The sequence below is a fragment of the Numenius arquata genome, chromosome 1 (assembly GCF_964106895.1).
Source record: "Numenius arquata chromosome 1, bNumArq3.hap1.1, whole genome shotgun sequence".
NCBI lineage: Eukaryota > Metazoa > Chordata > Aves > Charadriiformes > Scolopacidae > Numenius > Numenius arquata.
In genome coordinates, this window is record NC_133576.1 from 50,163,455 (window position 1) to 50,189,263 (window position 25,809).

General features: G+C 36.2%; 1 protein-coding gene across 2 annotated transcripts in view; it reads left to right on the top strand.

Annotated features, from left to right (window-relative positions):
* Positions 1–25,809, top strand: part of DMD (dystrophin) — a 1,192,402-nt gene that overhangs the window by 347,148 nt on the left and 819,445 nt on the right. For both annotated transcript variants that reach the window (XM_074159135.1, XM_074159144.1), the window contains exons 8-9: positions 12,731–12,912; positions 14,013–14,135. In XM_074159135.1, the coding sequence (XP_074015236.1) occupies positions 12,731–12,912; positions 14,013–14,135 (305 nt within the window). The remainder of the gene's footprint in view (positions 1–12,730; positions 12,913–14,012; positions 14,136–25,809) is intronic.

Below are 25,809 nucleotides of genomic sequence, written 5' to 3' on the forward strand. Positions count from 1 at the left end.
TTTTCACTAACAGCATAACAAAGTAGAGAGCAAGGGAAGCGATTAGAATAAAATGTGTAACGCTTCATCTCAGAACAGATCACTACCTGAAAACAGATTACTATGTCACAGTCACAGAAGCTGTTGCTAGGAGTTATGTTCACTAGTGTCTCTCCTGAATGTATTTAACAGCTTGATCATGAAGTGAAGGGAGAATAGGAGACTAGAGCTTACTGTGCCCCAAGCAGAACGGCATCCCAGTGTGTGATCTAATAGACTCAGGATGGCCATAATTCAAGATCTGCTGGTGATAAAATCTACATTTGCAAAATGTATTTTTCCAGACTATCTTGGTGACAACACACCAGAAATGAGAACAGAAGGTTACTTTTATGCAAAACATGAGAATATTTCCAACTGAAAAAGTATGAAATGCCTTAGAGTATGGGCTTGAGACGTTCTGACTGTCCAGCATGAACAGTTTTCTTTCCTCATATAATTACATTTAAAATTTTTCTTCTTGAATTACAAAACAGTTATGTTGAAATAACTTGCTGGAGGACGGAATGCATACACTGAATAACCATTTGATCAAAACATGCATTTTTAAAAACTATCAGTGTGACATATTTTAGGCTGGTTTTCCTCATGATCAGGCTAAAGAAATAGATAAGCACAATAATCTATTTGCTGCGTTTGTAGTGAAATAATCCCCAAAAGTTAGAAATCCTACCCCTACTGCATTTACAAGAAATTCTAACCTTTTTTTTTTTTTTTTTTAGCATTTTAAAGTAGGAATAATTATGGTTATACATAAAATCAAATCACTTAGGTTTCAACTCTTTCAAGATGCATTTGTATTTTTAAATGAGATACTTTTAAAGTGGAGGTAGCCTTTTTTGCATCTGCTATAGTTAGCTTTTTTAAAGACCTCATTTATCATTTCGATACAGTATGTGAGTGCAAATAGAAGCTGGTATTACCTAGGTAACTGGTTTTCATTTAGATGCAGAAACAACACATCCAGTGAGGAAACACAAGATCTATAGCCAGAGTCAGCAAGAAACCCACTCTTTGAATTTAAAACTGACATGTCAAATGAATTTTTACAGACTAATTTCTGACAGTGAATTTTTTTCATGTTAGTAAAGTTCCCTAGTCTCTTTTAATAATCCTGAAAGTTTTGTTGAATTTTTTTTTTGTTTTAATTACTCAGACTCGCATACTGTTGAATGTATTGTCTATTAACTATAAAAAGGATGCATTATATCTGTAAATAATACCCTGGCCTGAATTAGGGAAAACCAGAAATTGTTATTGAAGGTACTATTGTACACAATAAATTGTGTAGTTTTTTTAAGATATCTATAAGCAATTTTATACCTGAAGTTCACGTAAAGTTAGGATTTTTTTCTGCATAGAAATTAAGCTACATTGCTTAAACTTATTGCTACTTTTTTTTTTTAGAAATCAAAACAAAGCCAAAACAGCTTAGTTTTGAGTTACATCCATACAAGTCTACCATTGGCATTTTGTTATTGGTTTTTTTTTTTCCCCATCTTGCTTTTCTCACATTTCATGGAAAGCCAGTTGTCCATGAGGTTCTAGAGGGAAGACTATGAGCTCCATGCAGTAACAAGCATCATTTTCACTGAATTTCACTGAATTTTTTTTTTAGAGTTGGAAGGGACCATATAGCTCATCTAGTCCAACTCCCCTGCTGAAGCAGGATTGCTTAGAGAATGCTACTCAGGACTGCATCCAGGCGGCTCTTGAAAATCTCCAAAGAAGGGGACTCCACAACCTCCCTGTGCAGCCTGTTCCAGGGCTCTGTCACCCTCACTATGAAGAAATTCTTTCTCATATTCGAGTGGAACCTCCTATGTTCCAACTTGTGCCCGTTGCCCCTCATCCTCTCACTGGCAACCACTGAAAAGAGTCTGGCTCCCTCCTCCTTCAACCCACCCTTGAGATACTTATAGGCGTTAATAAGGTCTCCCCTCAGCCTTCTCTTCTCCAGGCTAAAGAGTCCCAGCTCTCTTAGCCTTTCTTCATAAGGGAGATGCTCCAATCCCTTAATCATCTTTGTTGCCCTTCGCTGGACTCTTTCCAGTAGTTCCCTATCCCTCTTGAATTGGGGAGCCCAGAACTGGACGCAGTATTCCAGTTGTGGCCTCACCAGTGCAGAGTAGAGGGGGAGAATGACTTCCCTCGACCTACTAGCCACACTCTTCCCTATGCAGCCCAGGATTCCGTTGGCCTTCCTGGCCACAAGAGCACACTGCTTGCTCATTGTCATTTTGCTGTCTACCAGGACCCCCAGATCTTTCTCTTCGGAGCTTGGCTACAGGTCCTAACCTGTATTGGTGCCTGACATTCTTCTTGCCCAGGTGTAGCACCTTACACTTTTCCCTGTTGAACCTCATGAGGTTCTTCCTTGCCCAGCTCTCCAGCCTGTCCAGGTCTCTCTGGATGGCAGCACGGCCCTCCGGGGTGTCAGCCACCCCTCCCAGTTTGGTATCATCAGCAAACTTGCTGAGGATACACTCGGTCCCCTCATCCAGGTCGCTGATGAATATGTTGAACAGGACTGGACCAAGTATTGACCCCTGGGGGACACCACTGGTTACAGGCCTCCAGATTGAACCTGTTCCATTAACCATTACCCTTTGGGTCCTGTCACACAGCCAGTTCTCAATCCACCTCACTGTCCCCTCATTCAGCCCACACTTCCTTAGTTTCCCAATGAGGATGTTATGGGAGACTGTGTCATAAGCCTTGCTGAAGTCAAGGTAGATGACATCTGCTGCCCTCCCCTCATTCAGCCAACAAGTCATGGCATCACAGAAAGCTATCAGATTGGTAAAGCATGATTTACCCTTGGTAAACCCATGTTGCCCACTTCCAATAACCCCCTGCTCTTCAACTTGTTTGGAGATGACATCTAGAATGAGTCTCTCCATTACCTTCCCAGGGACGGAGGTGAGACTAACTGGTCTGTAGTTCCCAGGGTCCTCCTTCTTGCCCTTTTTGAAGACTGGTGTGATGTTGGCCTTCCTCCAGTCTTCTGGCACCTCTCCTGTTCTCCATGACTTTTCAAATATGATAGAGAGTGGCCCAGCGATAACATCTGCTAGCTCTCTCAGCACTCGCGGGTGTATCCCATCAGGGCCCATGGACTTATGAATGTCCAGTTTGGCCAAGTGGTTCCGAACCTGGTCCTCCTCTACTGAAGAAAAAACTTCCTCTCTCCATACCCTCCCCCTTGCCTCCAAGGCCAGAGGTTCATGAGGGGCAGCCTTAGCAGTGAAGACTGAAGAAAAGAAGGCATTCAGCAACTCTGCCTTCTCCGTGTCTTCCACCACTAGGGTGCCCATCTCATGCCTCAGTGGGCCCACATTATCCCTAATCTTCCTTTTTCTGTTTACATACTGGAAAAAACCCTTTTTGTTGTTCTTAACTGTAGTGGCCAACATGAGTTCAGCTTGAGCCTTGGCCCTTCTAATTTTCCCCCTGCATATCTTCACTGCTTCCTGGTATTTCTCCTTGCCTACCAGGCCCTTTTTCCAAAGATCATAAACCTTCTTTTTGTTCCTGAGCTCCAGCCAAAGCTCTCTATTTAGCCAGGCTGGTCTTCTTCCCTTCCTGCTTGATTTTTGGGACTTGGGTATGGCTCTTCCCTGCGCTTTTAAGAGTGCCTCCTTGAAGTGCGACCAGCCTTCCTGGGCACCTTTGCCCTTCAGGACTGTCTCCCAAGGGACACTTTCAACCATGCTCCTGAAGAGGCCAAAGTCTGCCCTTCGGAAGTCCAACGTGGCAGTTTTGCTGGCCCCTTGCCTTTTTGTTGTGTCAGTTTTGGAAGAGATTAACCTCAGGTGATTGTTACCGTGTCCTGATGTCAGAAATATCCCATTTCAGTATATACCTTCCTTTTATTCCTATCTGGGCAGAATTCCCATACTTCTGCAGAAACCAGTGAAGGGTCTGGGGTGCTTCTCTTTGTTAGATACAGTGGAATTTCTTCTATCCTGACAGCATTCATATTTCCCTTTGCACCCCCCGGTCTTTGTTTCTGTGTGAACAATATAGGGTTTATAGAATGAAATACTGTCTTCTACTAAATAAATATGCCAGAGCTGGAAAACAATCTTCTCCTTAGATCTCAGACAGAATTAGCAAATTCTTCGTTATTTTATTCATATGCTAATAAAACAGGGAATGTGATATACGCCATTACAATTTCTTCCCAAAATACTTTACAGAATAGGGTGAAGCTGAGTTCTGACTCTGAATGCCTGTATATAACTTCAAGACTGTGATCTCAATTGCAAAGTTTAATCCCAACTGTATAGTATTGTTTCATTTTGGGAAAAATTCCTAGTAAAAGATGGAATGCTTCTAATTCTGTCTCATCTTACACCTAATATTCCAGAAGAATACTGTGTTTTCCAGTGGCTTTTGACTGCACTTGAGGTTCTGTTACCTTCTTTTATTGTATGGTATCACCCATCCAGTATGCATAATGCTCTCTCTGTTGTCTGTTTAGAGCTGTCTGTTTAGGTTTCTATTGCCCTTTTCCATTTATCTTGTCATATTGTTTTTATGATAGATAATTTGATAATGAAATAAAACTAATGAACTTATTTTTATAAGAACTTTCAAAATCTGTAGTTACTGGAGTTCAGTCTCGAATTTTTTTGGTTTTTTTTCATAGTTACCTTTCAGAATTAGTAACTACAAAACATCTTACATACTAAATAAATTCTCTTAATCAGTCTGATCCAAATTTATAATAGATTTAATTAACAAGGCTGAATGTTAGTTCATATATTTTGAGTTGTCCACTTCATTTGCTATTTTAATTAATTGGCATTGATGTTGTGGTTTTGCTCACTGATTATGCTGGCTTTTGGAATTTTCTAATACTGAGGTAGCTCTTTAAGTTCTTCCATTAAATTTCACAATTCTTGCAACCAAAGAATCAGCGAAGCATATATTGTGCATGTAACCTTGCAGCAGATAAAACAGGTCTTGTTTGGTGCTAAACTTCTTAAGACAATAGTTGTACAACAATCTTTTTTCATGTGTGTGTGTGTCCATCCAGTCCCAGTAGGCAAAATCTTCCTCATACTACAGTGACTGACAATCTAGACTCAGCTGAATCAATACTGTCTAGCTTTCCTAGAATGCCTACAGAGTGGTTTATGAAATTTTATTGTAGAAATATTTCTTCAGTCTCTCACTACTCCATCGTTGCCATAGTTTCCATACTGAATGAAATGTAGAGATTGGTAGGAGAGAAATGTATAAGTTAAAAACTTTTCTAGGCTAAATATTTATAAAAGTAAAATGGCAAATGTGCAATATTTTGAAACATTGTCCCATTTGTTTTCTCAAATATTGGCCTGCTTGCTGATATCTCAAATATTCTTAGCAAAATTACTGTTTGGGAACCTGCTAATGTACCATTTTGTACACTGTTCCTGACTCTATGTATCGGTCAGCATAGGTAGCATTATTATAGTTTTCTTTCTTTTCTTCTTTCCCCTTTCCCCTAACTGCATTTGCATTTGAGATTTTGAATAACTGAACTGCAGCTTTCAGCAATATATGTTAGTGTTGTGAGAAAATTAAATATTGCCTTTTATTTGTTATTTCAGCAAATTTATGAACCATGCTTACTCCTGCTCATTGACAAAAAATTAGTATACAACAGGTATGATGAAAAATGTTAACAGATGTACCCCAACTTATTCAAACCAACGTTTTATTCCATTGCCATTTTGACTTAATTTCTTTCTATCTCTATCTTTGCTGCTAAGACGCTTATGCTAGATATAGCTTATGGTGCAAAGGTTGCGGTGTTATTGAATAAATGTTTAGCAATGTAAGGAAACCGAAGAAAAATAAGGCTCACCTTTCCTGTTCAGCATAGGTGTTAAGCTGATTTTTCAGATTTCAAAGCCAGAGATAGTGTCAAGTTCACTCAACCAGGACAGTGCTTGCATGTCAATCCAAGACTCCTTCACACTCATGCAGCAAATGAGAACAGACATTCAGACAGACTTAAAGTATTCGCTGCCACTGAATTTTTAATACCAGATACTTGAATTCCACAATGCTTTAATCCCACAAATCCTCACCTATCTTTGTAATTCTAAAAGGCAAACACAAATGTGTTAACCTTCTGAAGAGATTTTCTTCATGCAGTTGTTGTGACCTCATTCAACACAGCCTACAAAGGACAGCTGTGGTCAGCATTTTCAAGGTATTCTGTAGGTCTTAGCCATGAGGTGTAAAACATTTACTGTCTTAAGAAAAAACCTGGTGAAAAATTAATGACATTTTCTTCTGGGAGTTTCATACTAGTTTTAGGTGAATGGATATTCATACCTACATAAAGGAAGAAAAAGAGCAGTGCCATGGTCTGTGTATTGGTCACCACTGGACTGTCCTCCAGGTTTCCATTCTCACTTCAATTATCTGTATGTATTTTGTGCCTTTTGCTGTCAGTTAGTTTTGTAAAATGGGAATTTTATTCTGCAAAACAATAGACTGTGATCACCATGCTTATTCATGTAGACCACTGAACAGCCTTCCAAAAATTTTTACTTTTGCTCAGTCCTGTTCCAAATAATATTTTGATTGCTTGTCTAGATCACTGGCAAGAAGTTGAACCATTCAGTTTGGGTTTGTTTTTTTTTAACCTTGTGTAAGATTGCAGGCTGCATGAGTTATTTACCTCTCTATGAAGAGGACTTTAATGCACCCTTAGTACCAGTGGGGTATGGAGTATGCTGAATTGCATGATAGAGCCTTCCTATTTAGATTTTAACTGTGTTCTCCTCAAAAGACTGTAGACACATAGATTTCTGCTTAATTAAGTATCTTCCTCTCAGTTGGAAGGTGCACTAAGGAATTCATTTTAGAGAAAGGACAGCAGTTGTCTGCTCTTTAACTTTGTTAAAGAATTGTCAGTTTAAATTTCCATATTTCTGTATTTACAGTTATGCGGTATTTCATAAATTATTCCATTTATGTCTTTCTGCAAGTCCTCCACTGTTCCTTGAGATCACTTGTAAAGATTTCTTTCATTTTGAGTTTAACATGCTATCTACTAACAGAGTACAAAAACAGGGCAGAAAATAACTGCAAGTTTAAAAAACAAGCAAGAAAATGTCAATAATTGCAGAGCAGACACTGCAACTACTGGCTGACCTTTGAGAGACTGCACAGTTTTTATGGCTTCAAGGTCTTACTGGCAGCAGTGAGTGTCAGTAGAGTAAACCATTACCACTTCTTTTGTTCCTTCTGTTATCGTTACCATTAGTATAGTCTTAATCTAAACATGGATTGCAGAACAATATCATTTTGGGACCAGGTACTAGCTGAGGGAAAAGCTTCAATAAATTTAAGAAAAAGAACTTATATTCTTTGCCTGATAATCTTGCTTGTTCCTTCGTGTTCAAATAATAATAAAAAAAATATATCTTATCTCATGCTTTCATGGTCAGGAAATTAGGAAGTTACCAGTGATAGCAAATCTAAGATAGGCCTCATATTATGTCATAGCTTAATGTCTGCAAATAGACTTCTTAGTGACCGAAAATATGCATTGGAGCGCAAACTACTAAGTTTACAATTCTTCCCCCTTTTTCATCATTCTTTTCTTAGTTTTGGGGGTAATCTTTTGAAGATCTCTTTACCATGCTGAGCCAACTCTAAGGCATCTATCTGGGAATGAAATCTTACTTGTTTTTCTTGCTATTTAAGACCAAGCAGTTCTGTTCTTACTAGTACAGTCTCATACACTTTATTACAGTTTCAATTGCAGGTCTCGGCTCATCCAAATCAAAATGTGATCGAAGTATGTGATTTAGGATTTATGGAAACTCATTCAAAGTGTTTTGGTGAGCTTTACCAGACATTATCACAGGCATTTGAATGTGTTTTGAAAAGTTCACCCTTGTAAAATAAATAAATAAAAATAAACATGTAAATTGTCTTTGTACATTTTTAAGTACTTCTACTTTGCCCTTATTTTTGATGCTGCAATTGATGTTAGCGCCACACTGGGAGTTGCCGTACAAACATTGAAATCCCTTCTGTAATGAGTTTACATTGTAGAAACTAATCTTTTACGTATCCATTAGATTCTGTCTTATCTCAAAAATCTGAAAGATTCTGCAGTTAGTTTATCTGTTCTGCATCTTTTACGTCCTTTCTAAACAGGTGCATTTGGAGATAGCAGATGTTTTCAGAAATTCTAATAAATGTTACTGTTGTGTTAGTACCATTAATAAGCCTTAAAGAAGAAAAAACAACAGCCTTCATTTATCAGAGAAAAAAAAAAAAGCTGTATAATCTCACAAAATTCAAATCAACTTTAAGAATCTCCTCCAGTGTTATGGAAGGAAGGGCAATGTGGTTTTAGTACAGTTTTTAAAATCTCATGTGGGAAAGCATGAAGTAATACTAAAGTATTGGGATTCTTTATTACTACTGTTGTCATGGAAGCTAACAGTGTTAGGTGATGTATAGGACTTAAAAGTTCCATTTTTTTGTTTTCTACTTTGTGATCATCTGAAAATCCTACCTACTTCTTTTGAGGACAAAGGATTTCTTGTATTTTTAGGGTTCAAGTCTTATCTTGCTTCTCAGCACTGTATAAGGTAAAGTATGTTTCAGAATTTGTGTCTCAATGTAAAGAAGCCCCATCAGCAATATATGTACAGTAGCATAATCTTTCTGGCAATGTGTCAGGTGTTTAAGCTTTTTTCTTTCAGAGTTACTTTGCTACTGGTATGATACAAAGAGTGGACGGAATCAGCACAAATACTGTCAGAACTGTTATTTGCTGAAAGCTTTGAGAAACCAAAATATTAATAAATAGGAAAGGCTGCATTATAAGTAGAAATGTGTTTGAAAATTGGAAGTAACATTTGCATGAATGCTTGTAATTTGCATTCTGTGTGGGGCTGTATATAATTCATGTAACACTGTATAACAATGCTAGATTTTGTTCTTCTTGGAAGACATGTACAATACTTTTTAGTATGTATGGAGCTTATTCAGGTGTTATATTATCCTCACTTTCACTCATCTCTTAAAAATGCTTCTTTCCAGCAGAACTGGGAATGTTAGCAGGGAATTGTTTGTTGACAGAACATATGGATGCAAGAAAAAACCACTTGTGAACTGTAAGGCTTCTAAAAATTGGCTGTTGGATCACTTTTTGAAGTTGGACTTTTTAAAAAAAAAATTTTTTTTGACACTGGATTCTGCAGAAAAGAATTGGTTTCAGAACATTTTGGGTTTATTGTAGTCACTTATCCTCAACAAACAACCAAGCTTGTTGTTATGTTCATCAGAAAATGAAGAATATTTGCTAATAAAAATCAAGCTATGGTAAACTTTTACTGGGAAAATTGCTTCCTGAATTATATCTGTAATAACCCTTTTTAAGGCAGCAGCACTTACACAGGGGTGGATTCGTGTTTATTTCATGGTTTTAAAGTTCTGTGGTGAAACCAGATTCTTCATGCTCTTTTGGGACTTGTGTGTCTCTAGATGAACAGGATGTTATCATGCATTAAAATTCACGGTCAAATTCTAGCTCTTATGGTATCTCCTTAGGATCAGACAGGTATTTCAGCCTCTGTATTTGAAGTGCTTTGTTTTATTTCTTTTTACTTTCTCAATTTGTCTGGAGACCTTCCCTGCAGAAACTAATCTCTCTAAATGGTCAGACCGTATGGATATATTTTTCAGGGGGAGCATGTAAAGTCAGGGCCTTGTTCTGTATTCTACAAAGGAGTTTTTTTTCTTTCACTGTAGATGCTTAAGTAAACCACAGGTCTTAGTAAGTAAGCCTATGGATCACAAGATGTATCAAAAACTAGTTCTGTGAACAATATGCTTCATGTAACATACTTCAGTTTGAATACTAGAAAGTCACTGTTTTATTTTGAAAAATATTAATCTGCCAGCATAAAGTTTTCTACAGTAGAAGATTCCTCTTAAGGTCTGGAATATTCATGCTCGAAACTTTTCCAATACTTTCTTATAACTGTATCACGGTATCTTATTAAAGAGCTAGAATGGTTTTCAGAGCTGTCCAAAGTCTTTCAGATTCTTGATTCATGAACATGTTAATGACATAATTTGTGCTAATGTTATTCTTCCCATTTTAAACTCTCTTTTGACTTGTAGTCTAATTTGGTTTTATTCTTATTTATTCTTTTCAGTCCTATCCTGGAAGGTCATTGTCAAGAAAATGCATGAAAATACCCAGGAAAATATTGCTTCTGAGCTAAATTTGCAGAAGATACCTTGTTTTTGAAAAAAAATTCCTGGATAATTCCTTTTTTTTTGTTTTTACTTTTTCTCTCAAAGCCAGTGTCTGATTAATGGCATATGCTGACTTTAATTTGCAGTCTACATATGCTGACAATTTTCTTAAATATCTTCCATATTTTCCAAGAGTTGGAGATTAGTTTTTAGAAGGTGTAAGTTGGCTTGATGGTTATTTTGCCCCCAGAAATTAAAGCAGGCGTATTTCCAAGGAATTAGTGAACTTGCTTGCAAGCGAGTGCTTAAGTTAAAATTTATGCACTGCCTTAGTCCTAGGACTTCAAATATCCATCAGTCTGAACAGGTGGTAAAGACAATATATTAGATTAAGATTCGAAAAGAAAACAATATGAAGGCAGAGGCATAGGACAGGATAACAGATGTCATTCCTGCTCTGATAATTTAAGAGCCTGCAAAAAGGAATTTTGAGAGAGAGATTGATATTCCAGGCTATGAAACAATGCTTCTTTAGCTATTTGTTCTGTTTAAATAATTAAATCTTTCCCTATTTGCTAGTGGATTCTGACAGCTGCACATGTACTTTTTATTTGTAAGATAGAACGGGTAAGCAATTTTTGGCATGTATATTGTTTGCAAGGTACTTGCTTTATTTATTGTGTGAGATATTTGGGTAGATAAATGATAAGGTATTTGCCTATTTGATTACCAGAACATTTTGAAAAGGAAAATAATGAACAACAAATGGAGAAGTCACAGCTGCCACTAATGTCTGTTCTTTCAGTGTTTACTTTTGCTTGTGTGAAGGCATGGATGTTCTTGTAAACATCAATTACTAGTGGACACTGACTATAACAAAATGGTGTTAAAATGTTAATGAGAAGACAAGAAGATGGTGATCGCAAAATGCTTCCTGGACTGAATTCTGTCACAGAAGTGAAGCCTGTAGAGACCGAGGGCTGTAGTGTGACTTGATTTGGAAAAGTCATGTTGATTGGGTTTTTTTGTTTGTTTGTTTTGGTTTTGTTTGCTTGTTTTTGTGGTGTTTTTTTGTTTTGTTTTGTTTTTGTTTTTGTTTTTGTTTTTGTTTTTGTTTTTTCAAATAAGCATATTCTGTATACTGTGGCCTAGAGAGTAAATCTTATGGTGGTGGGGAAGTTGAAACGAATGTGCCATTTTTCCAGCCAGTCCTAAGTAGAACTAAACCTTCAGCTTAATGTATCAAGCAAAGGTGTGGAGATAGGTCAGAAAGCAAAACTAAAAATACTGATAGGATGTCTTTTCATGATTTCCAAATATATGTGAAGCTTTTAACCTAAGGTGCCTTCCCTCATGTATTCTGCATTCTAGGAAGGGAGAATGAGATGCCACCCTGTAGCATTATTGAGTCTGCCAGAATATATTAATTGATTTCTATTTCTTTTTTTATTTTTTTTCCCTGAACTGAAATCTTACCTAAGCCAGGACTGATCTAGGACACTAAAAACTCTTGGCTTTCTGCCAGCGCTCATGTTAAAACACTTACCGAGTTAATGATAATTTTCTTGTCCAGCGGGATTTTTACATCATGATTCACTAGTCTGAGTGTGGGAGGTAAATGTCAATGCCAGATAACAAAGTAACTACTTCAAAGAGCTGCCAAATGCCTTACATTTTTACAAATTGTTATTGACATGAAACGTTGAGTCAGATAAACCACTTTTCCTGCCGATGTATATCGTGGCTGTGTGGAAAACCTGTGATCATCTTTGTGATCACACAGTTTCTTGTACTTGCCACTAAACTCAACAGATATTTCACAGGGCTTTTTTTTTTTTTCTTTTTAGAAGAGTTGACCTATTATGTATTTTAGTGTCTGCAAGTATCATGTTCCTTAGGCGTTCCACAGACTTCATGAAGAATATAAGACTAAGTAGAATATAAAAGCTATGTAGCTATATTAGAGGTTGGCTTCAGTAGCTGTTTAGTATGAACCCATTCGCTAGCAAAACCTGTAAATCTCTTTTTTCCTACATCATTGTCGCTTGCAGTGATTAAATGATGTGAAGAGAATGTACAAGGCAAAACTTTAAAAATAAGTTTGTCCTTTTTAAACTGCAGTATTAATACAGGCAGGAAAATACACCTTTTCCTATGTCTAGTCCTGCTTAATGAGGATCACAGTGTCAAACTGTGTAGTTTGTGCCTTTTGGCTAAAGAAATACAGATGGAAAATTCATGTTGAATGAGGTAAGTTACCTTTATAAACATTGGCTCCTTCTCATTGATATGCAAGTTTAGTCTGTAATTTTTGAATTGTTTATAAGGCTCTAATTAGTCTCTAGAGAACTCATGTGGACAATAGATTGCTCATTAGTCTATCAACTTTCCATGAAGGTGATTGGCTATTTCTCATGTCTACTGTGGAAACTGAAATGATGCATGTTAACTTGCCTTACAGACGTTGCAACTGCCTGTCCAGATAAGAAGTCCATCTTAATGTACGTGACTTCCCTCTTCCAAGTTCTGCCCCAGCAAGTCACCATGGAGGCCATCAGGGAGGTGGAGATGTTGCCACGACACTCAAGGGTCACTAGAGAAGAGCACATACAAGTACATCATCAACACCATTTTTCACAAGAAGTGAGTTGTTTCACTTTTCTGCTTTCATCCTTTTCTACCCCATCCAACCTGACCTTGAACACTTCCAGGGTGGGGAATCCAGAACTTCCCTGGGCAACCTGTTCCAGGATCTCACCACCCTCAGAGTAAAGAATTTCTTCCTAATATCTAATCTAAATATACACTCTTTCAGGGTAGGCCCCTCGTCTCATCACTACACTCCCTGATAAAGAGTCCCTCCCCATCTCTCCTGTAGCCCCACTTTAGGTACTGGAAGGGGCTGTAAGGTCTCCCAGGAGCCTTCTATTCTCCAGGCTGAACAACGCCAACTCTCTCAGCCTGTCCTTATAGTCATGTGTACTTGTCTGCATGAACTGTACTTTCATACTGCTCTTCACCTTGAAAATAACAATTCAGCAAATAAGTGCTTTGCACTTCTCTTTTCCAGCGCTGGGTGTTTTGATTGTGGAAGAGCACCACAAGGAAAAACACAGAAACTGGGGGAGGTTTTACATTTAAACACAGACATGTAGAAACTTAGAGAATAAGTTGAGAATAGCAGTTGACATTTCTCCATATTCGTGATACATTTTTAATTTTTTAGCATTTTATTTACACTGACTTGTATTTCAAGATCATGTGTTCTCAGTCAACAGTTGGCCACTGGAAAACTCATATAATACTTAGAATTAATTTATGCTTGCTATGTCAGTTTTTGACTGAAATCATCAGACAGTCTCTGCTGAAGTGTTTAGTGGATTTTAGGCCTAGTGTACTTGTCTGAATTTAATTTGTATCTTGCTTTTGGGATGCTCTTTAGAGTAATGAGCAGATGAGTATTGGCTCTGTAATAAAGAACCTTCAATTTTCATTGGTATTCTGCCGGTATTGAGTTCTGACAGTTTCTTGCTTTTGGAAAGGGTGTCAGATTAAATGAGAGTTTTCCTTAACGCCATCCCAATTTTGACTGCTGAATACCAACACTGTCCTTGAAAAATGTAGCTGGTGATGACCTTCCTACTTCTTTTTCTTCACTTACTCTTTCAATCATTACTTTACTTCTATAATCCATATTCCTGTCCATAAGTCTGTTCTTTCCACCTCTAATTTCTTCTTCGTAGATCACAGTCACTGTACCCCAGGGACCTTCACCTTCTCCTAAACCACGGTTCAAAAGTTACGCATATACACAAGCTGTATATGTCACATCCCCTGACCAAAAAAGGAGGCAGGTTCCTCCACAGGTCTGTCAGTATTGTAGTTTGTTTTAAAAATTGTTTTATTAAGCTTGTGCTTGGAGTGAAAGAGTTTGTGCGTTTTGCTTGTACCTGATCTTGATGACCTACTTTTTCCAGATTTTTCTTAGCATCTGTCTTTTTACTGTGTATTTCAGCATGGCTGGCAGTAAGTGTTATGCTAATTTTTAGGGATGAACAGCATCATGATATTTGAAGTCATCACAGTCAGGTGAAGCCCCTGGTGACTGGAAAAAGGGAAACATTGCACCCCTTTTTAAAAAGGGTAGAAAGGAGAGGGAACTAGTGACCTGTCAGGCTCACCTCTGTGCCTGGGAAGATCATGGAATAGATCCTCCTAGAAGCTATGCTAAGGCACCTGGAGGACAGAGAGGTGATTTGAGACAGCCAGTATGGCTTCACCAAGGGCAAGTCCTGCCTGACCAACCTTGTGACCTTCTATGATGGATTGATGGAGTGACTACATCAGTGGACAAGAGAAGAGCTACTAATGTCGTCTGTCTGGACTTCTGTAAAGCCTTTGACATGGTCCCCTACAACATCCTTTTCTGTAAATTGGAGATATGTGAATTTGATGGGTGGACTGTTGGGTGGATTAGGAATAGGTAGTGGTCAATGGCTCAATGTCCAAATGGAGATCAGTGACAAGTGGTCTCCCTCAGGGGTCTGTACTGGGACCAGTACTGTTTAATATCTTCATCAATGACATAGGCAGTGGGATCGAGTGGACCCTCAGCAAGATAACATGAAGCTGAGTGGTGCGGTTGACACGCTGGAGGGACAGGATGCCATCCTGAGGGACCAGGCTCAAGAAGTGGCCCTGAGTGAACCTCATGAGGTTCAACAAGGCCAAATGCAGGGTTTGGGGCAACCCCCGGTATCAGTAGAGCCTGGGGGATGAAAGGGTTGGGCGCAGCCCTGTGGAGAAGGACTTGGTACTGGTGGATGAAAAGCTGGACATGAGTCAGCAATGTCTGCTCACAGCCCAGAAGGCCGACTGTATCCCGGGCTGCATAAACTGCTTCCTTTGTTATGTCATTTTTTAAAACAGTAAATATATTGCCTTAAACGAGTATTAGAACAAACCAAACATAAGCTGTATTTGGCATCTCATTATTATATTTCTGTCTCAGGTTTGACTAGAGAAAAAGAAGAACCATTAGTTTCTGTTACTTTTCCTAATCCTCATATCTATTAAAGAAAGTAGTAAGTGATAATATTTTTCAGGAAGTTATTATGGTTGGACAGAAGAGAAAGGAAACATTAAAGTCAATATTCTTTATGTGACCTGGATTATTAGATGATAACAGCTGGTCATATTATCACAAATGGCAACATGCCAACACTCAGGTTAGGGTTTTGTGTTTGGGTTTTTTGACTTTCAAATAGCTCCAGTAGTTTAATAAAACTTTTTTCAAGCAATCCTTATAATGAGCATTTCAGTGGTCAGGTTTTTATAACTTTTGACAAGTTTGAGAGCCAAAGGTCATATTGTGTAATGCAACATACTTTCCAGTCATTACTTTGGGGAAAAGAGCTCTGCATGTATTTGGCACTAGAGTATGATTTCTCTTGTGGAAACAATTCTTTTTAACCTCTAAAAAATTATTGCAAAATTACACCTTAATTCAACACCGTGTTTCCAAATGTACTCTTCACAGGACAGGTATTTTATTGAATAATGACTTTAAATACTCCAGGAAAGAAATCCTGTGCATATAAGCATGAGCTCTGCTACATTATACTAACACCAAATGTGTTGCAGTGATGATTAATACAGCTTTTAAACAAGGTGTTTAAAATTGGTATAATTAATTTGATAATTTGATTCTACTTAGATACTATACTGATAATTGAGAAGAATGAAGAATCATGAAAAAGCTTTTATTTCTTGAGCTACTTTTATTGTGATTGATTGTGGGTTTTGTCAACACCCCCACTATGAAGCATAATGTACAAGCTGATGTAACTGAAGTCAATTCTACAAAGCATAGTTATTAAAATGTAGTAAAAGGATATCATTCTATAATTCATTCCTCACCTTTCATTCTAGTTTTTAGATCTCATGTTCCTGAATTTGAAAGCTTTGTCTATTATACTTGTGCAGTAACTACTACTATAACATTATAATTCTGCCAATTTGGCAGAATCTGAAGACTTAAGTGGAACTGGGCCCTATTGTGCTAGAGCCACAACAAATATTAACAAATGAAAAGCATTCACTTAAAAATCCTAAGTGAAAATCAGCAGACACAGTCTCATTATAATCAAGATAAACTTGAATTGCAAATAGTACCAATTAATATGCCAGTTCAATATATGCAATTCTTAATCAGTGGTAATGATTTTTTTGCCTCTAGCCATGTATTTCTTGAAGAACAACTGTCTTCTAACTATTAAAACAAATTTATAATCCTGGTAAAATAGTGCTTGATAATTTTTTCCCTAGATATCTGAAGCTGGTATACCATTATAACTCTATTTATTTTAACTAAATCAAATAAATATTATTTCCTTTTCAATTCTTAATAGCCTTCCAATTTTCTGCCAACTGTATAAAGGTTTTCAGATATTAGTATTGCAACAACATGTAGGATTTTCAGTAAAATCTACTTCTGTAGGGGACTGCATTAAAGATATCAAGATGAAGTCAACTTTTTTTCCTTAGATTTTTGTAAAGTTTAAGAAATTGTCTTCATTTCCATCTAGTTATCAAAGAAAAATTTCAGTAGATTTAGTTTACTGCAGTCTTCCAGTTTCAACGGTATCTTAGGTACTGTCATTAAGAAGCGAGATTTTTGCTAAATGTGTTGGCCTTCTGTTGAAATGTAGGATTCATTTTTTCTTTTCAGATCTCTACAAACTTTCATCTTACAGGACTTGAATATTATAATTTCTCATCTCATTGAACATCTGACCAAGAAGTATGATAGTTTTACTTTCTAATTTTTTCCAAAAATGTTTTATCAGAGCAGTTTCTAATATTGATCCCAGGCAAAACTCCTATCTCACTGCCTTCATTTTTACTGATTACCTTTACCTGAACTCCACGGGACATAAAATATACTGTCTTGAAAGGAATTAAGTAAAAAAAAATACAATAATAAAAAAAAGTTAAAAATTGTAAAACACTGAAGTACCTAGAAAATTAACTTTTTAATACATATTAGAAAAACTTTGCTGAAAATGTAAGCATTGAGAAAAATAGGGTGAACAAAATCTGTGTATGTTTTGAGACAGGTTTTGAGACTGATAAATAAGCTTTTGGCAAGCCTGACTAAAAGGCCAAACATGAGTCTGGCTGCTTTAAATTATGTATTATGCAAAATCAAGCCTATTGCATCGATACTGTTGTAGATATTTATTCTTTTGACAGGAGTTACATTTTCTTTATTCTACATTATGTTATATGAAATACAGAATTTATGTGCAGGATTAATCTTAGCCATTTAAACTGACAAGCTTCAATAGATTTGAATTAAAATCATTTGGGATGCAGTAGAGGCTAATAGGGACAGTATTTCCCAGCACTTAATGATTTGATTTGGGACTTCACCTCAGGCCTTACATTATTATTACATTGTTACTAGTCTCTGTATATCAGGTGAACTTCTCAATAGAATGATAAAATTTTAGTTCATAATTTCAGATAGCATTGCTTTACTTTAAAACTCATTACAAAAATTTCTTACTGATTAATTTATCTAGATTTAACATTAATAAAATTTAAAAAAAAAAGATGAGATTTCCTACTTCATATATTAGTCTAATCATATTTTCATGCCTCAAGCTGAGAATTGTCAACACCAGTAAAAAAACCAAACTCAAAGAAATACTGCAATGCTGATGTAGCAGCAGCAGCACATTTTTCTCACATGCACAGGAATAGGAGAGAAAGCTTGTTCCAGGGCCCCGTCTTTCTCAGTGGCTTTGCTGGCATCACAGAGAGAAGCTTTCTTGACCCCAGTGGCTTCATCTCAGCTTTCTCTGCCTGATTTTCTGCAGAATTTTGGAGGAGACATTTATTTTAACACTTAGTAGCTTTCAGAGGATTACCAGAAGTGTTGGTTAAATGTATGTGAATATGATGAAAAGAATAAGGATTGCATTTTATAATTTGTAATACTTGTGGTGAGTGTTAATTGCACTACTTCTGTATAATTTAACTAAATTTCCTATCCTGTGTTACCATCACATGATCGAATTTTATTTAGCTAAAATAAAACTGAATAGTGTTTTTAAATAAGATAGCTCCAAAATGAGGGTACAGGATATGCATTGCGCCCTTGAAATGCATGTGCCCAAGCATAGCTGTCACTTTGAGAAATTAATTAACTTCTTGTTTTACTCTATTAGAAAATGGTAAGATTTCTGTGGATAAAACCTTTGTTCTATCAGGTGGGTATAATACTCTCCATGATAAAATCTAAAATATTTTTGATGCACGATAAATGGTTCTGTATTTAAAATGAAAAAGATGAATTTTGAGAAGTGAATGAGCAGAGTTAAGTTTCTTCTGTTTCCAGATTGTCCTTTTTCCCAAGTCATTACACTATGAGAAAGTGGATAACTGTTGTTTTTCCCTGTATTTATAGCAATAGCATTACAGTTGTATGTTTGCAGGGTCTGTAGGAAATGCCGTGGATTGTTTGTTAGTTCACACTTCTACGGCAGGCAGGTCTGCATGTTTACCTGAAGCAGTGACCTTTGAAAAGGCCAGATTGCTTATCTCTACTGATCATCAAAGTGCTGGTTTCTTTCTTTGTGTGGTACCCCCCATCTCCACCCCTTCCTGGTCCTGTGATTTTGATGCTATAGAAACTGTGTACTGTAATGCTTGTGTAGAAGACTCTCCCACTAAGCTACCACAACATGTACTTCATCATTTTGGAGTGCACGTACAGACTTCAGGTACAAGTGTACAAAGGAAGATATTCGTAGATTTATCCACATTCATTCCAAACAGCAAAGGCATTTGTCTCCGCATATACAATAGTATTAAGGAATTTTCCTTTAAATTTTTCTGAGGTTTAAAAGTATTCTAAGTAATATCATTATTATGGGTATGCTAGCCTGAGGTGATGAGTGAGCTAATGAGAGAAGTAGGAAGAGATAATACGTTTGACCAATGCATTTGAGGCAGGGGAGAACAGACATTTTTTAGATGTTCACACCTTCTTCAGAAATTCCAGTCCTGAAAGCACAATAAAACATAGCAAAAATGACAGTCTCAAAAACATAAACATTGTATGGAATAATATGGGGTTTGGAATTTATTTACACTCTTTCTACAGAAATAATTTGTTTTATTAGAACTTAGTTTAGCTGTAGCAAAGAAATAATACATATATTTTGATGGAGTAAAACATTCTTAAAAATGCAAAAGGGAATTTTAGTTTCCTTATAGTGAATTCACTAGAGGAGAAACAGTGATTTAAATAAACTGTGGACGTTGCAGTGAGGCATAAAACTTTAAAAAAATATATACTTTTTTAAAAGAGTAGAAAATGGAATTTTGGTTATGATGTTCAAAGATCAAAGTTATTAATATAAAAGAGTAGCACTCTCTTACAGCATGAGTTTTGCAAAGTGTTTTTGCAAGTCATTTGCAGCATATATTAAAATAAAGTATATTTATCTCCCAAGTGTGAATAAGACATAAGAATAAAGATCATATTTTATGTGTCATGGATCAAGAGAATGTTTTAACTCTAAAGTGTAGCTCCCATTAATGTAAATGGAATTGGTAAAAGGAAGTCCAAACCACAAAAAGTATAGACAGGTGAAAATACAACGTGGAAGTTTCTTGTTTGATATTTTACATAGGCCATCTTCCAGGCTTATATTTTTCTGCCTTCTTTATTTCCACTGCTTTCACATTTATTTCTCTCTTTGGTATTTAGCATCCTCGCTAACATGACAATATATGCAGTGTCTACCAAAACTTCATTTTCATCTTCATTTGGACAAAATGGCAATTTACTTATGTACTGTTGGTCCAGTGCATTGTTTGTGTCAGCTCTGAGCTGCCGTTTCTTGCATATTAGTGTTGATATTTCTTCAGTCTGGAAGTACATAAGTTTTCCTACCTTTCTTTTTGAGAGAAAGTCTTCTATTTGTTAGTTTGAAATATTTTCCTTTTGCTTTTTTCAGCGGAGAACACATCTCAATTTCAGTTTTATATTTTTGCACAAATAAAGCAAATCTAATATTGCTTTATTTTCATTTTGTATTCTAATCCTTTGCTGCTGGAATATTAACACAGGAATTCCAAAAATAATTCTGTTTTCTGTCAGAAACAAACAAGAACCCCAAGACAGAAAAGGGAGAATGGGGAGAGAAAGAACATGCAGAGATCAGAAGCTATAAATAAGTCCCTTCCTTTAAAAAATAAAAAACCCATCATGCATACACTGATTGTGTCAGGCACATCACAAACAGAGGGCAGCAGCTTCAGATGCAAGTCAGTCAGTGAGACAAGGGGCAGATGAGATGGAACAAGAATTGACTGTCTCTTATGAGATTAATGAGCTGAGGTGGCATGTTTCCTGTGTGCGTACTGTGCTTCTACACAGTTTGTGCTGAGATGTTACTCTGTGCAGTATAGCCTGTGGGCTGTTTGTTTCATACACTTAACGTTCATAGAATCATAGAATCATCTAGGTTGGAAAAGACCCTTGGGATCATTGAGTCCAACCACCTACCCTACTCTACAAAGTTTTTCCCTACATGATATCCCCCAACACCACATCTAAACGACTCTTAAACTCATCCAAGGATGGTGACTCAACCACCTCCCTGGGCAGCCTGTTCCAGTGTCTGATCACTCTTACTGTGAAGAATTTCTTCCTAATGTCTAGTCTAAACCTACCCTGTTGCAACTTGAAGCCATTCCCTCTTGTTCTATCGCTATTTGCTTGTGAGAAGAGTGAACTTCATTGTTGAGAATAGATCTAAGGAGAGAGTAACATTTTCATTATTAGTTCTGACTTTTTACTTTTTACATCACCTAAGGAAAAGAGCTGGGTTTTTTCCCTCTTGTATAATAGCATATTCATTATAGGGTGAGGGTGTTGAGTCTCCTTGCATAAAACCTGGCTAATTTAAAATGTGCGGTTTCTGGTTTTTTGTTTGGTTGGTTTTAGTCTTCAATGTAACTTTTCCCTAGAATGATCATTCAATAGTTAGCAGCATTCCGCTAACGTAGATTATCCTTTCTTGAGGCCAGGAAGGGAAGTAGGAGGTAGGTCTAGATTGATAGTATGTTGCCAGAACTCAGGGACTTGCTGTTGCTTTCCTGGATGGCTTTTGTGTTCTGGGGATCTGAGGTGCTGCCTTTGCCTTTGGATTGGTAGTAATTGATCAGTCCACTTCAGCAGCAATTCTTATCATTTGATAGCCATCCAGTAATAATTACGTAATCAGGTGATGATTTAGTTTTTCTCTAGAGAAAAGTAGCATTTATCACAAAGGCATAAACTTGTCTGCTTCTTGAAAAATTCCTTTAAGTTTTCATTGCTACTGTTTTTGTTATACAACTGCTCTTTTGATTCACTGAGAAGGCTATCACTGCCTAGCTTCTTTTCACGCTTAAAGTGGATTCTTTGCTATTGGTTTAAAGCGTTCTAGAGTTTATACCTCAAGTAGTCCCAGTGAACTGAATGATTACATACTTCTTGCAATTTCAGAGCAGAAATGCACTAAAGAGAGTCTTAAGCAGAAGGGTTACACTTTGAAGTGTTTGTAGGCTTTGTATTTTGTTGCATTTAATTTATCCTCTTTAGTTCTGCCCTTTGACTCTAATGGTATGGTGTTGGTGACCTATTGCAGTTAACTTTTAAGAGTGAACTAATGTAATTTTTGAGCTTTGTGGTCTTTCATACAGGATTAGTGGTCCATCTACCTTGATTAGCTGGATAGAACAGTGCTGCTGACTGAAATATTTGAAGAATTTTTTAGGTGTTCTTGTATGCAACTCAATTTCCTCATTAATTGCACAAAGATGTTTGGCTAGTGATAAGTCATATCAGCAGGAACTATTTAGTTTCAATTATCTGAAGTAAGAGGCACACATCTTGTAATCCAACTTAAAATATTTTCTAATTTCACTGCTACAAAATTTTGAAAGCAGAAGTAGAATACAACTTTTTAATAGAAAAGAGCCTTGTCTCTTAAAGCAAAAGTGATTTTAGAGACATGCCAGACTACATATCAACATGCTGAAGTATATATGACAATCTCATAGATCAGTTTTTTTCAGTTGATAGTGCAATTTTAAAAAGTTGAACTGATTATTTGTCTTAGTCTTAGGGTGAACGCCTTAAGCTAAGAATATCCAATCCATACAGCAATTGCAGACAGTTTGTTTTGGTTTTTTAAACAGAATATTAATTTTTCAATTTATTTTTTCAATATATTTTTCACTACCAGCATTTCATAAAAATGAGGGTGATACTAATTATATGCACATAAAATAATATTAGGGGAAATGCAGTGTTCCTGCACTCAGTGTTATTTTACTAAGAGTAAATTGTTGAGTTTGAATTTGACAGTAGGATCAAGAAATAGAGATTCTACGACATTGTGTCCATTCTAATAGGTATTAAGGTGTCATAACAATAAATGACTACATGGTTGCATAGGTTTTCACACATGAATTACATTTGCAAATATTGTGAGGAACAAGAAATTAATTCCACTGCACAATATATGTTATGTGTTACTCCAGCCCCTTTATGTCATTATGAACTTTTCAGTATGATTACCTTTTTAAAAACGTTCTCTAAACTACTTATGATTATCCATTCCTTTTCAGAACACATTCAGTTTCATTCCAATATCTGTGATCTTAAAGACAAGCTTCATTATTTCTCTGATCTCATTTATTCCTCTTCATGTTCTTAATCACAATGCTCTTGTATCTTCTTATTGTCACCAAATAAATGCTCTCTCTGTTATGCCATGCCATGTTTTGCTACTTCTAGTCCTTTCCTGGCTCTCCTGGCTCTTTTAAATTCAGTCACAAAATCGTTCTCTGCTGCATCAATGGCTTTTAAACTAAGTTTTAATGTTCATGTTTAACATTCAATTTTCCCATTTTTAACTTCTTTTTTCACTGTTCAGCCTTGTTTCTGGCTTTGTTCCCATTCTTTGAACATGTACAATGGCTACTGCAATGAATATGTGATTTAACTTCTACAATTTATAGTCATGTGTTATGACATTTTATTAAATATGAGTACATTTCTATATGATATGGGGAAGTATAATATTGCTTGGCAAAATTTCACCTGTAATGCACCTGTAATTCCTTTCTACCGCATGAGGGATGTTAGGTGAAAGTATCTGATAAAATATGTATGGATTCTGTTTCAACATTCAGATACTCATTTGAGGACTAAAATAGTTAACTTAGTTCTAGGAGAATGTAGCTATTAAAAATAAAAAAATATCTCAACAGGTCTGCAATTCCAGAACTTAGAAATTGCTTTTTATTAGATCTCAACTGGAAAGGGGAAAAGTGGAATACTAAAATGCAGTGCTAGGGGAAGAAAGAGCAAATGTAGAGAAGAATATGGCTACAAAACAGCGTGTTTATAAAGTATTTTTTAAACTGACAACTCTTTAATTATTAGTGTCTGTTAAAGAATTTAGCAGCTACACAAGCTACACATCAGTTGTACATAGGCTTTATAATGAGAATTTAGAACCCCATAACTCACTGTTCTTGAAGTATGCTTTCATGCCCACCTCATTAGTAATTATATCCGAGTAGTGATTTTAAGTAAATTCCCTCTTAACAGAACCTAAAGGTAAATTTGGGTCACATCACCACAAATGACCTGACTGCAGTTACATTTTTGCTTAATAAACATGATATATTCTACCCAGTTAACTGATGTATAATTTAATAAGAACTGCAAACATAAATGTATGAGAGAATAACAGTCTTTAGAATATATTTTTATGTAGCTATTTTAGGGTGCCTTTGTTTCATCATCTCAAAATAACAATGGGTTATAGTTTGTATCTGCAAGAGAATAAATAATAGGATTCTATTAATTCTTTATATATATATATATATATATAAAGTAGAAACATGTTATCCCTGAAATATCAATCATGGGTTAATATTTCTCTTGTAGGTCAGAAGCATTTTTCATGCTGAAAATTTCAAAGTAGTATGTGCAAATATATGTAGCTGCAAAAAAAAATATTGACCTACAAAACAGATTATTTGAATGCTTCCTAAGGTGCTTCTGTTGCCCTAGAACGTTAGGTTTTGCATGTGAATTCACAATGCAATGTTTTACTCCACAGTTCCTAACTGGTGACAGTGACAATACTCTGTTTGCATTAGAAAAAGATGCAGTTATTTTTGTTGAAGATAATGTCTTTTGTTTACTTTTTAATTTCCCACTTCAGGTTTTCCTTTATTCCAAGAGGGGCAAAAAAAAGCCATATTGACAGTATAATTGTGAAATGTGGGAGGGAAAGGCAGTCAATAAATGGTGTGAGCAAGAATAACTGATAGTAATCTAGACATCTTTAGTTATTCTGTTTCCCACATCATGGAATTTTGCAGAATCTCTTACAAATAGCCAAGATAACGTTAAGCTATGGAGCATGAAAATACAGTAGTTTCTGCTTTCATACACCTCCAGATAAATTTCAGAGCCTCTGTAGTAGGTCTATGTGACAACAGAATAGTTTAAAGTGGAGCAAAAGGTTTTTCTTCCAACATTATATCCTGTTCCTAGCAGTGGCCGATAATGACCAATGCATAGTGACCAATACGTAGGAACAGGAGAAAAGATACGACTGATTAAAAGTATTGAAACATCTATGTATTCTTACTTACCCACCACTGATTTGTGGCTCAGAAATTTCCTGAGCTGGTGATGGTGGCTTTATGTTTAACAGTCCTCAGTGGATTTTTATCCTGTTCTTCCATCCAGTTGCTTGTCTTTGTAAACATTTAGCAAAGTTTTTCATATTGTTTTCAGTATGTCCAGAAATACGTCTTGGTAGTTCCTGCTCTTATTATCTATTGAAAATATTTGTAATATTTTCTGTATTATTACTCAATTTAAAAACCTGAGGTGCATTCAGAAGAGGAAAAAAAACGTATTGCAAGATGATTACTTATCTTTTTGTCTCATTTGCAACTTTGATTTATTATTCAGAGTATGTAACTACAAGCAAGGTAGTCATGCTACAGAATTCGAAAAAAAAAAAAGTTAAATCACTTGAACCTCTTCTGCAACAGCTTTTTTGTTACCTTTTAATTTTAAATTGAAAATACATTCTTTGAAGTGACTTCTGTTGAAGAAGGAGAGCCTCTTTAATAGAAGCTAAAATATATTTAGGAAAAGTTTAAGCGTAATAAGGATAAACCACATAAGAACAATGAATGGGGTATTCAGCCTATTCAAGCAAATTTGACTATTTAAGATTTTATATGACTTTGCAAAACCACCTTTTTAAATAATGCCTTCCAACTATACTAGCACAAAATACTGAATACTCTGAAATCTCCAAGACCTCAACCTCAACTTCACAGAAACTAATTAGTGTGTTCACTAATTGGCTCTTGTCCCAGAGTCTTTATTTCTCAAAACAGAGAGTCATATTTTAGATGTATCTCCTTATAGTTAATTGC